This window comes from Mauremys reevesii, linkage group 8, assembly GCF_016161935.1.
Source record: "Mauremys reevesii isolate NIE-2019 linkage group 8, ASM1616193v1, whole genome shotgun sequence".
Lineage (NCBI taxonomy): Eukaryota > Metazoa > Chordata > Testudines > Geoemydidae > Mauremys > Mauremys reevesii.
In genome coordinates, this window is record NC_052630.1 from 9,089,062 (window position 1) to 9,102,157 (window position 13,096).

Genomic DNA, 13,096 nt, shown 5'->3' on the forward strand with positions numbered 1-13,096 from the left:
TTTTATCTCTATCAGATGGATCTTTTGTAAGAGACAGTATTGCAGAATCACTCTAGAATAGCATTCTGTTTGGCTCTTACAACTTACAGCTACGCCTGCTCATGCTGTGGCCCTTAGCAAGTAGTAGCCTGTTGGTCTTTGATCACATACTTACATGAGTGCAATAGTACTGCTGTCTCAGGCAAAGATTTAGAGAGCAGATCTTTCAACAGCTGAGTTAGCTCCCCTCAGCCCTAGCAAAATTTGTGGTGGTGGAAGAGTCTGGAACTAAGAAGTGGATTGCTGGTTCAAGATAGCTAAGGCTAGCCCACTGTTTATTATGCAGAGGAAAGAGGAAGAGTAGCTTTCCCTGCCCACAAAAGAAAATTAAGCTGCTAAAGACCAGGTAGGAGCAAAGTGATGCTTGACTGCTGCTGCAGAAGCAGGCAGTGGTGGAGGGGTGAGGAGGTTGTATACATATGCACAGGCCCTGCTTCAACTTTGAACTGCTTCTGGCAATTGCAAATAGGAGAACAACTCATCTCTGGCTGGGGTAGTAAGCTGTTTGGGGAAAAATGCAGCTGTAAAGCCAGAAAAAGAGAGGGGAAGCAATTTGAGTAGTTGGAATTATTTTTCATTAGTTTTAAAGAGCATGACTTAATCTCTAAGTACATTCTACCAAAAGAAAAATTTGTTTTCTGTAAGCCCTAATTTGGGTAGTAAATGAGTGCTAGAACTACCTTTGCTGCTAGTCCTGACAATTTAACAAATGCTTCTACAGGAGATAGAGTAATGCTGGTGGGTTTGGTGGAAACTAACACCATTTTTAGATGCACTTACTCTAAATAGAGTTTAGTTTGTATTCCTAGTACAGAAGGCAATTATTTTAAGGTGGGAAAGGAAATGCTGCAAAAGTTAACATGCAACAGAGAATGAACTATTCAAGAGTCAGTTGACTGTACAGTCTCTTGTAGTCTTGGTTTTCAGTTGCTCAGGTTAAAAATCCTTCTCAGAACTAAACAAAGTTTCAGCCATGTTTACATAACTGCTTAAAACGTAGGTGTCTCTGCTGCAGTGAAATATCAAAGCTATGCTAGATGTGTGGCAGTCACTTTGAAATTGTTCCTCCAGCTTGCATCAAGAAAGTGCAACAGTGGGTGCTATTAAATAGAGTACTGACCCCTGGTATTTGGAGTAGTCAGTAAACCTATAATAAAGTTAAAATAATTAACTATACTGCAGTGAATTGGTACAATGTAGGACAAAAAGTTTGTGAGGAATTGATATTAGTACCCCTAGAGAAACAGTGTAGCCTACAGTTTTGGACTGGCATTTTAAATATGCCAGTTTAATCGTTACAGGTTCTGTTCCCTTTCTGCTATAATATAGCAAGCTAGAAAAGTTGTTTGTCTTTATATTAAAAATTCAAGTTCTGTCTATCCCACTTTTCCTGGAAGGCTGGAGGGGAAAAAAAAAAAAGATTAAGTCACAAGTTCAGGGACATGAGACCCGTACACAAATGAGCCGGAAATTTCTTAGTCACTTTTTAAGACACCATTTAACAATGCATGTTAGAAGCAGGAGAAAAGAGGGATTCTTCCTCAACTTAGTCTCCCCTCCACCCCACAGTTCTCTGATCCTCCAATGAAGCTACTAGCAAACTTCCATTCTCAGTCTCTGCCTAGATCAGTGGTTCTCAACCTGCAGCCTATGTGACATCCTCAGGGCCATACAGGTAGTATTGGATGCACCCCACATAAAACAATGGTAAATAGGCTGAGAACCACTGGCCTAGAGTTTGGCTGCTTTCTAGAAACCAGAGGCAAAGTCAAACTGCGTACTAGTAAAGCTTAAAAGGATCATTACAGTTGTCTGGAAGACAAGATATTCCAAAGCTGCCACCACCACTCCTGGACAGTTCAATTTCAGTGAGGGATTTCTACTGAATTTTCTGTTCTGTAATATCAGAATTGAGTTTAGGAGCAGATGCTTATTTTCAAGTGCAAGCACACCACTGACCAGTCTGGTTTTGAAGTCCAGCCTTTAACTGATGAGATTGCTATCAACTACTAATTTTACTTCAGTTCTGGAAGCAGTACATTAGAGCTGTACTGATACAGCTGAAGAATGGCACAAGACACTAGATTACACCTTTTTTATTTCAAAAGCTAGGATAGCTTCAATATCCATGTCATGGTGAATCAGAACACATGTAAAATACCTTACAATACATTAGATTCCAAAAAGGTACCAAAAAGTACAGTAAAATTAACACTTCCATTACAGGAAATGTATGACACAAAAACAATACAAAATAAAAGGTGGAAAGTGACACTGGTTCCCTAAGATACATCTCATTCTGTACAACTGGAGTAATGCAGAGTCCATAGTAAACTCCAAGAGGCAGTCCCTAGTTGCAGAGCTGCAGCTTTAAGCAGACCCTCAAAAAAATCAGTTTCAGTTTAACCTATTAATAAAATCATTAATTAATATCTTCAGCAAGACTGAAGTTTACACACCACACTGTCTAGACAACTAGTTCTGTAAATATTAAACATGTAAGACATTTCCAGGGAGCTCTTAAGATGCACATTTAACAGGCCATAGAAATTTATTGTAAAGTTAGATTTGGTACATAATTGTAATATCCATCTACAGCATTGAGTACAAAACCTATGCAGTCATTTTCTAAAAGAGACCATGCCACTGCATACCTGAATAAATTTGATCAATATGGCTTGTAATTATTCTGATGACCACCACGTCTTGGACTTTTCCCATAATTTGCACTGCCTTGACCTATGAACAAGAGATCAAATGCATTAAACTGCTATTACTTATGGTGCTCATACCCAATACATTTCTCTTTACTTACTGTAATCATAGCCTGGTCCATATTCATAATACCCACATCCTGAATAATCATAGCCTCCATAGCCACCATAACCTTGCTGATAGCCGTATCCTTGATTCCCATAACCCTGGGTCCAGTAATTGCCATAACTTTGAGCTACAGAAGGGAAAACCATCCACAAAATCCCATTTTAGTACAAGCATCTTGGTTCTGAATGGGTCCATACTTAAGTAGTGTGTGCAACACTTACCACCTCTTCCACCTCTGCCTCTTCCTCCATAGCTGCCTCTTCCTCCACCACTACTGAATTGTTGCTGCTGGTATACTTCCTTCGGCTGCGCTACCTTGATCTCACACTGAAAAAAGCAAGTAGAGCAATGTGCTTAAGTACAACAGTGCCTTTGTAACTGAAAATGTAAAGTAGGTGAGCTGTGACTTTACTGATCTACTATAGTGGCTCTCAAACTTTCCAGAGTACTGTACCCCTTTTAGTCTGCTTTGTCTTGCGTACCTCAAGTTTCACCTCACTAAACTACTTGCTTACAAAAAACCCACACACTATTACTGAAAAATTGCTTACTTCCTCCTTGAGAGCCACTGGTCAAAAGGATCCAAATAAACAGATACCAGATGTTTAAGTTGGTACACTTTTGCAGATTTGAGATTTTAAATGAACAGTGCTTGTGGATATTCTGCTCTTGTTTACTGGTGTAAGGTCACCAGGGAGTGCTATTAAAGGAGCACAGTCAAACTGAAGTCAAAATGATCATGTTAGATTTAATAGCTGTTGTAGTGATTTTAAGTTTAAATTTTGTTCTCTGTTTTGAGTTTTTGCATTTAACAGCACTTCAGCTAATTTGTGTAGGTCTTACAGTAAAGTCACCTGCCCTAAAACATAAGTTGTGCAAATCCCCACGTGGTTTTAAATAAGTGTAGCAGCTGAACTCATTTTCTGAGGTCACTGTCCTTTACAAAACTTGTTGCAGTATCAGCAGAAAAAAGTCTATTCTTTGAGAAATCCTAGAAGAGTATGCCAGAGTCCTTCAAGTAGTAGTCCAACTTAACTAATGAAATACAAATTGTCCTTTCTGCGTCCGTGTACCTGAAGACACGAAATGAGTCACTACAACAATTATTTCAGAAAGCATGAGATTGTTTAAACTAGATACCAACCTCTGAAATTGGGGAAAGAATTGCTTCAATTTGAATCGTTTCCTACCTTGCTTCCGCTAACATTATGGAATTTTTTCTCCAAGATCTTCTTGACTGGATCTTCTTCCTTGAAAGTGATGAACACAAAGCCTCTCCTTTTGTTGGTCTTTGGATCCATTGGAAGTTCAATTGCTTCAATCTGAAAATATATTACAACTTCAGGACCATTACTTTTCCACTGTATTGTTACCATTCTGTATTTCATGCCTGTACATGTTAGCATAATCATGGTATTTTTATGTAACAAAATAGCATAAATGTCCTTTAAGCCAATTCATACAAGCTTAGAGCTCTAGCCCTTCTGAAATAGGATTTAAATATGGTGACAAGTGTTCCTAAATTACAGAACAAGTACTCAATTAGACCACAAAAATGTCAAGTCACATCTGGCAATTTCTGCTTGGAGCTGTAGTGATGGTCATCACTTTTTGCAAGTCAAACCCTTATTTTTAAAGGTACTACTATAACAAATGCTTAGTGTTTTGAATAGTTCAAGTTTACATAACTTCTGTTCCAAAATGCCTTGAAGATCCAGTCTATGTTCAGTTTACAAAAAAATTACAGCATATTCTGCTGTATTTCCGGCGTACCAGGATTAAAGTTACACACCTCTCCAAACTCTCCAAAGTATTCCCGGATTTTCTCTTCTGTGGCTTCAGGGTTAAGTCCACCAACAAAAATTTTCTTCACTGGATCTTTTTTCATTGCCATGGCCTTTTTTGGGTCAATAAGTCGCCCATCTAACCTGTGTTCTTTCTGTTCCAATACCTGCAAATAATTTGGTATGGCAAGATTAATTCATGTAAAAGGAGCTTTTCACTAGAAAACAGTAAGATCAGAAGTATAATCTTACTCACCTTGTCAACACTTCCAGCTTCTTTGAACAAAATAAATCCAAAACCTCTTGATCTTCCTGTGTTCGGGTCCATCTTTATTGTACAGTCAGCCACTTCACCAAATTTAGTGAAGTAGTCTTTCAAGTCTTTTTTGCTTGTATCCCAGCTGAGGCCACCAACAAACATTTTCCTGAAATTTCATAAGGGTAAAATTACTAAGTTAGGAATTGTTACAGCAGTAGACAGCATGATGTACATTAATATCTATATGCATCCTGTGCATTGTGAGCAGAAAGGCCAAAGGCAAGAAGTGCATTCAATGGCCTGTTAATATATGCCATTGCAAAGGTATTGCTATTAAAGGACTTGGCAATCTTTTATATTTCATTTTAAAGACCTTTATCCAAGTTAAAAGGATTTATGTAGTGTTTCCTGAGAGTTCTTAGTGCAAGAAGATGAGCATAGAGACATTACTCAGTTACTGTTAGAAACAAAGGTTCATCCTCTTTAAGCCTCAATATTCTGTTAACAGCACTTCACTGACTGCCTATAAACTTTCTAGCTTATAAAAAAAATAAGTTTTGAGTACTTAATATTCTCAATTTAGTTTTTGGGATAAAAGTTAACATCCATAAAGCTGAGGCATGTACTTTTATATTCAAGGATTTTGGCCCAGTTCCTCAACATGGTTAAGACAAATGTATCAGAGGCAGGGAACAACTAATTTTAATTCTATAGACAGAACCCTGAAAGCTCTTTGTTTAAAAAAAGTTTATGAAAAGGCAGCCATAAAGGGGATTCCCTACCCTCTCTTGCATAGTAAATTCAAGACTATCTATAGTTTAGAAAATTGAGTATTCATGAAATTGACATCAAGGGTAGGATGTGAAAACCGAGCCACCAAAGAGGAAGAGATTTAAATCAAGACATACAGAACTTAAAGGACATTCAGCTCCCCCAGCTCATCTATTCAGATTAGAGCTCAGAAAACAATCCAAGATCCAACAGGAACTCCAGCAAAACCCAGAAAGATGGCTATACTTAAGATCATGGTATTTCCAAGGTAACATTTATAACTTTAATAACCTTAAAGCTTCTCACATCTCTTGGGCTGATGTCAGAGCCCTGACGCTGTGTAAAGACAGCCAAGCTGGTTAGTTTCACAGTTTAGCTACTTCTAAGTGAACTGAAGTAACTGGAGTTATTTGATGTTACTTTTTGGCTTCCAGTTCAATCTATTTGATAATGCAAGTGTTCCCAGCTGTCTGCAAAAGGAAAAAGCCTTAAAATGTATGTTACTCCATCTATCTTTTTATATAAAAAGACATGTAATCATCAGGTAAGAGGTCCATTTCCTGATGGAAAGATTCTAGTTTGCACCTGCTTTGAAGAGTATACATGTCATTAGTCCAACTGGAAAGTCAGAATGTGTTTTTGAACCCTTCATCCTGACAACCACACCAACCTCACCCTTGCAAAACGGTTTTGAGAATTACCGAACTAGGCGCACACCCATTACCATGAGGTGTGAAGATTTGATCCTCACCAAAATGCTCACTCACCCTAAGCAAGTAGAATTTTTGCAAGGCTTCTTTAATCTGCACTGACTGACAATAGGCTTGAGTAATCTACAGTGGCACTTTTGCTTTAATGGCAAGACAATTCTGTAGTTACACTTTAGAGATTGCATTGTATGGTGAATTCTGGTAGTTTAGTATTACAGTATCCTATAATGCTTTCAAATCATGTACAATATAAGAATCTCAGACAGTTTCACCCCTAGATTTTGGGCCAAATTCTGGTCCCTGCATGGAAAAAATTCCCCACCCCTAAAGCAGCACTAAAGTAGCATGATCACATCTCCTACTCTGCTGCAACCAGAGGTAGGCACTGCACTTCAAAAGTTCTGCCCTACACATTGATTTGCACAGTAAATTATCCAGTGGCCTAGCTCCCACGCTCCTTAGGCCTGCTGAACAGGCAAACTGTCATAAGGAGCAGAACCATGCCATTGTGAAGCATCTGAAGATTGGTGGCTCATGTGAGTGCATTTGGACCCTAATCACAAGGCTTCAAACCAAGAACAGACATTAAACTTGAATGGAAAGGAGTGGCTTAATCCACAACTCCCCAAGATACAGCACAGGTGTATTTTTCAAATCAGGCATAAATTGTGCACCCATAGGCACTAATACAGGGGTGGTAATAGTAGTAAGTCCCAAGAGACAGTTGGATGAGAGCCAGCACTGGAAAAACTACACCCTCTCCCCCAAAGTCACAAGAGATTATGTGCAATAGAAAATTAAGTCAGCTTAACTGCATCACCCAAGGGAGTGAAAAATTCACACCTGAACTGCATAGTTAAGCCAACCTAACCCCCAGCATGGGCAGTGCCACTATGCCCCTGAAGCGTTTCGAATATAGACAAGCCCACAGTTCGCGGACAATGCACCAAGGACTATGCTGTGGTAAGTAATGTAGGGCATATAGTGTTATAAGTGTTCCCTTTCCAGTCTATGATGCCATCTCCCCCCCAGAGACTTTCCTAGACTCCACCAGCCATTTTCAGGGCGAAGGTATCTTCAGACACGTCATTCAAAGCCGGCCGGTAGTGGGATCGGGCTCACTAGCGGAGGGGGCCCGGCCCCCGCTCCGCAGAGAGGCAGTTCGCCAGCCCGTACAGCGGGAAAAGCGAGGCCCCGCGCTGAAAGCTCGGCCGCCGCAGCCAGAGGGAGCGAGGCGAACTCTGCCATTTCAGCGCGCGAGGAACCAGCAGGCTCGATCGCCGCCCCTCCCCCAGCCTCCACATGGCGCCAACAAAAGGCAGCCCCGGAACAAAGGAAAGGCCTCTGCGGCTGCGGTGACCGGCCTGCGCGTTGGCCGCCGGGCTGTGCCGAGCCTGCGGCCCTACCCCAAGCGGCCGAGACGGTCTGAGCGGCCGGGCCTCCCACCCTCCCCCGCCATTTCCGTTACGGCGAAAGGCAGGGGCGCGCGCGGGGCCTACTGATCCGCGACAGCGCGGCACATGGCGGCGGGGAGCGGGGCCCGCCCTCCGCCCAGCCACCGCCAGAGGGGCGCGCGGCGAGGGAGCGGCACCTACCCCGCATCCTCCTCGTTCTTGCTGGCGTTGATCTGGTCGCCTTCGGCTCCGTTCTGGCTGGCGGCCACCGGCGCCGCCGCGCCGCCGCTCTCGGCCTGCTGCTCGCCGGCGCCTTCGGCCGCTTCGTGCCCGTTCTGGGTGGCGTCGGCGGGATCCGCCACCTGCTGCTCCACTTCGGACATCCTGCCCGTCTCCCGAGGCTGGAGACAGAACCGCCTGCGACACAAGCGCAGCGCACGGTCAGAAGGGCCGCGGTCCTTCCTGCCGCCCCCCCCGGCAGCGCCCCGCGGCTCTGTCCAGGCCCGCCCGGCCGGCCGGCGAGACTCACCTTAAAACCCGCTCTCGATAAAATCCGGGCCGGCCGGAATCGGATTAAAATCCCCGCGTGAGCTCGAGCTGGGATCCCTTCGCGCGGCGCTCAGCTGCTCTTCGACTGGCCCCGCCGCCGTTACCCCCTCCCCGCGAGAGACACGCACTCTCCAGCCCGCACCGCAGCCTTCCGCGCGTGGCCGCCTTTATAGAGCGAGAGCGAGCGCTCGCGCCACCCGGCAACAAGGCGCCTGCTCATTGGCTGCCCTCACCTGCCACTCAGGCGGGTTTGCCTCTCTCATTGGCTCCCTCCAGACCAAGAGTGGGGCTGGCAGGACTGAGGCGTTCGGGAGCGAGCAGAGCAGACAGCGGGGCCGAGCCTGGGTCAGGCCGACAGGCGATGCAAGGAAGGGAGCGGGCCTGGTACCCGGCCGCGCAGCGGGGCTGCTTCCCCTCCCCCCTGCTTGGAAAGAAGCCCCTCCCCCAGCCTGAGGGCTGAGCAGACGGGGCGCAGCCAGGCTCCCATCTCGGGGAGGGGGGGGTCTCTTTAATTTCCCCATTGGCCTCTGTTTAAAGGGGGGGGATAGGTTTGATCAACCCATTGAGGTGGGTGACTTGTCTGTGATTGGAAGCTTTGCCCCCCCTCGGTTAAACGCACAGGCTGTGTCTGCACAGCTAGTGCGCTGCCTGTGCTGCAGTAGCATAGATGCTTCCTACATCAGTGGAAGGGGTTTTCTGCCGATGTAGATATAATCCACCTCTTCAAGAGGGAGTAGCTAGCTGTGTCTGCACTAGGGGTTAAGTCAACCTAACTACTCTGCACTGAGTGAAAAAATGTCCATGCCCCTGAGGGCTGTAGTTCTGCCTAAGTTTTAGGTGTAGACCTGGCCTGAGGCAAAGTGACTTATCTAAGGTTACCTCTTGCTCCAGGCCAGTGGCAGAGCTGGGACTAGAACCCAGATGTTGTGAGTCCCAGTCCAGTGCTCTGGCAGGTAGGCCTCCATATTATCTGTGCAAATAAACATAGATGCCTCTCTATAGTTTTGAAGAAAAGCAGAGCCTAAAAAATGGAGGTATGTAACAGTGTTATGAGATAATTACTGTTAAAGTTTCTCCTCACTTAAGAAAAGGTATATTGTCTTCAGCATGTTTATTTTTAGAAAGAAAATTAGGTTCTTACTAGGTTTTTTTAGGAGGTGGAGGGGATTAATTTGTAAATTTCATAGTTCCCAAGCAGCCTGTATTTTAAACTATAAAGTCTGACTTGGTCTTGTATGAAACCTGCTAGAGTTGTCATCCATCCTCAGTTTTTCAGGCTAGTCAAAAGTCTGCCTGGCATTCTGCAATGGCTGCAGCTTGCAGGACATACAATCTGGAATGTAGTTAATGTGATCTTACATTACAATGTAATAATCTTTCATTGCTCATTAGCATCGACATACTATGAATAATACCACTATGGAAGAGTTATTCCGTACAGCCTGGTACAACCAAAACACTTTGAGACAAGTGACTTTTAATTACTTAGGCCCAGACTTGCACCAATTTACATAAGTAAGTGTATCTGAGTAGTCCCATTGATTTAGGCTATATCTACATCTCAGACTTCTGCCATCATAGCTTTGTAAGTCAGGTGTGTGAATACTGACATAACTGTGCTAGCAAAAGCCCTTAGTGTAGATGCAATTATACTCACAAAACTGTGCTTTTATTGATACAGCTGGTTTTGCTTCCAAGGTAAAAACTATACACCTCAGATATAACGCGGTAAAGCAGTGCTCCGGTGGGGTGCGGCTGCTCACTCTAGCGGATCAAAGCAAGTTTGATATAATGCGGTTTCACCTATAATATGGTAAGATTTTTCTGGCTCCCGAGGACTGCATTATATCGGGGTAGAGGTGTACCAGTAAAAGTGCAGTTTTGTCAATATAAGCTGCATTCACACTAACAGCCCTTTTCCAGTATAGTGCCTATACTGGTAAAGCACTCTTAGTGTAGACATAACTTTAGTGTGTATGTTGACATGCATTGATTTAGTTAAACGGGTGCAAAATGCTGTGTGGACATTCTTATTTCTGTTTAAACCTGATTATTTATGCTTCTTGCCCTCCAGGTTTTGCAATCAGGAGGGCCAGAAATGTTTTTTTCTAAACAGAACCTTAGAGTCTGATGTTATCATGTGACCGTGGGAGCTAGAGCCCTAGAGCCTATGCCTTAATCTGTCTCTCCCAAGAGTGCAGCTGAATCTCACTGACAAAAAACCAAGCCTGAGAAGTCCAGGAGAGCCCATGTGATCATATTTTCAACATCTGCAGAGTCTGTTGTCCTTGGTATCCCATTCTGGCATCTCATGAAGGTGGAGCTTGGCTTTTGGGCAGAGCTTCAGAGGGTACCATCCTTTTTTACTTTTTTCTGTTCAAGCCCTGATTTGATTTAAAGATGAAAGTAACAATTGCCACCTAAATTTCTCTGTAAACGTTACTAATTGGCAAAACAAAATGATTATTTACATACCTGCCCACTGACTCTGGTAAATTTCTCTTCTGTCTCTGCTCAATTAATTGCACACTCTACTGCGATTCAGGAGGAACACAGGTGGCTGGTTGTGGTTAACAAAAAATAAAAATGTGATGGTGTATTTTCTTGCCAGACAACCAAATCTAAGATCCAGGCCATCCTTACACAAATCACTTTAAAACATTTTTGGCCCCGTCATCCATTTTCAAATTAAGATCATAACAGAAAAATGCATTTTTCCCCCATGTCTTTGTAACAAGCAAAGAATAAGGATTGCAGAATAATGTTGTACTCATGATGACCACAATCCCATAACATGCTATTTTTAGAATAAGGGCCTAATCCAGTTCCCTTTGAAGTCAGTAAAAAGATGTCATTGGGCGAGGACCTAATTGAGAATTTTTAAATAAATAAACAAACTTACATAGTTACGAGTTTACTTGAAAAATCTGGTGCCTCTCAACATAACGAAGAATTCACCATTTTGAGTGCACTTCCCAGCCCCTGTTGTCTTGGTGCCTGTGGCACTTGCCATGAACAGAATTTTAAAGGCCCAAGGTGAGTTTTATGTTTTGATTCCATGAATGTATGCAATGTTTGAGTAACAACTGCTGGTGAAATTGTAACTTATTTTTTTTTTCATTTTTGTGTGGTTAAATTCTCAGACATATTGTCTGTGTTTGTAAACCTATTTTTTACTTCCACATTCTTGTTGATTAAAAATACAAAATTATTAAAACAATTTAAAATTCAGTGACCACCCAAAATGAATTTCCAGCTCAAGGAGTAAATTAAAATTAAACTGATGTAAGGCCACTTTAATTCTGTATGACAGCCTCACACAGAGGTTTAATATAGTTTAACTAATCCACTTTCAGTTCACACCTTTAGTTAATTCAGATTAATTTTCCTTTGTCCCCATATAGCCAAGCCCTTATTTAAACTGAGTTTAATTCCATTCATCTTAATTAATTTAGGAAGTGAATTAAACTAAACTGAATTAAGACCATTTTAATTCTGAATAAGAGTGTCTACTGTGATTTTAATGTGGTTTAACTAAGCCACTTTAAATCCACATTTTTAGTTAATTCAGATTAATTTTGCTGAGTGTACCCATGTAGACAAGCTGTTAGCTTCACACACCCTTATTAACCAGGAGTTACACACTTCTCTTTTCAGGTGGATTTCTCCCTCTCCTTTCCTTTCTTTCCTTTCACTTTTTCCCTGGTTCTCTTGATATTTTGTTTTGTTCTATCAGTTTTCTTTTCTTTGCCTTCACCTTCATGTCCCTCATACTGCTCTTCTCACACGCATTATCCTGCTTTTGATTAACGTTGACTCATTGACTCGAATGCCCTTTCCTTATCTTCTACAAATGGAAAGTCTCCATTAGTCCAACTGCCCCATTCCAGCCATCATTTCTAGCTGGCTAATTCCAACTCTCGCACCTATCTAGACAATTCCAGTTGGCTACCCCCAAGTGTCCAGTTCTAGCTGCCATTCCTAATTGCCCCATTTCAACTGCCAGTCCCAAATGTCATTTCTAACTGTACAGTTCCCTCTGATACGCCAAACTTCCCAAATCCAACAGCAAAGCTGTATCCTGACAATCCCTGGCTACCATTGGCAGTTGGCACAAATTAGAGTGGCTTTTAGGATTATGGGGAGTGAAAAATCACTTTTGTATACCTACGTGTATTCCATTGCACTGCCTGCTGCACGCTCCACAGTCACAGCTAAGGCTCTAGGTGTTGTTTTGGACAATCCTTCCGGGGTGTTAGAGTAACTAGACTTTTTGGTCTTGTGCTTCACTCTGTATTTAAAGGGTGTGGTTATTTCCCAGTAACCACACACCCTCTTGTGTGTTATTCCGTACATAACATGCCTACTGCTGTGAAAAAATAACATCCTGGTTTCACATACAGTGTGCCTGATCCTGCAATAATTATGATTTTGATGAGGATGATTTATCATTGAAATCAATGAGTTTTTCCTGTGTATGGCCTCTTGATCCTGGGTCCAATTCTGCCTTTCTTATAAGTAATGCCTTATGTGTTTGTGGACAAAGGTATTACTCTAGGTGAGTAAGGATAGCAAAATTGGACCTTATATAATACACAGACTTCAGCTGCAGGAAAAAAAAAAACAATTGTAAAGGAGCACTGAGGATATGATTTCTACAAAAGTCTGGAAATCCTCACATGTTATCTAATATTGTTCTTATTTGAAAAAATGTATGAGTGATGCCAGAAATATTTAGGAATAGATTTCTAAAGACAAAAATGGATC

At 42.4% G+C, this 13,096-nt stretch overlaps 1 protein-coding gene across 6 annotated transcripts; it reads right to left on the reverse strand.

Moving 5' to 3' along the window:
* Positions 1-272: 272 nt before the first annotated feature.
* Positions 273-8,485, reverse strand: HNRNPAB (heterogeneous nuclear ribonucleoprotein A/B). 6 transcript variants are annotated; one of them, XM_039486363.1, is made up of 9 exons: positions 8,310-8,485; positions 7,982-8,197; positions 4,903-5,071; positions 4,655-4,813; positions 4,053-4,184; positions 3,084-3,189; positions 2,855-2,989; positions 2,694-2,778; positions 273-560 (listed from the first exon to the last, which is right to left on the reverse strand). In XM_039486363.1, exons 2-8 carry the CDS (start codon positions 8,161-8,163, stop codon positions 2,708-2,710), a joined length of 954 nt encoding a protein of 317 aa, XP_039342297.1. In that variant the 5' UTR covers positions 8,164-8,197; positions 8,310-8,485; the 3' UTR covers positions 273-560; positions 2,694-2,707. The 6 variants fall into 6 exon arrangements, with proteins under 6 accessions (XP_039342297.1, XP_039342300.1, XP_039342296.1 ...); XM_039486362.1 differs by lacking the exon at positions 273-560 and adding an exon at positions 1,382-1,437; XM_039486366.1 differs by lacking the exon at positions 2,855-2,989 and having other exon boundaries at positions 8,310-8,484.
* Positions 8,486-13,096: the final 4,611 nt, after the last annotated feature.

Coding starts and splice junctions, on each gene's coding strand:
- HNRNPAB (XM_039486363.1), bottom strand. CDS start 8,163: ATGTCCGAAGTGGAGCAGCAGGTGGCGGATCCCGCCGACGCCACCCAG. Junction 4,185..4,654: donor ACTTTGGAGAGTTTGGAGAG/GTGTGTAACTTT, acceptor ATATATTTTCAG/ATTGAAGCAATTGAACTTCC. Junction 3,190..4,052: donor ATAATGTTAGCGGAAGCAAG/GTAGGAAACGAT, acceptor TGCTTTTTTCAG/TGTGAGATCAAGGTAGCGCA.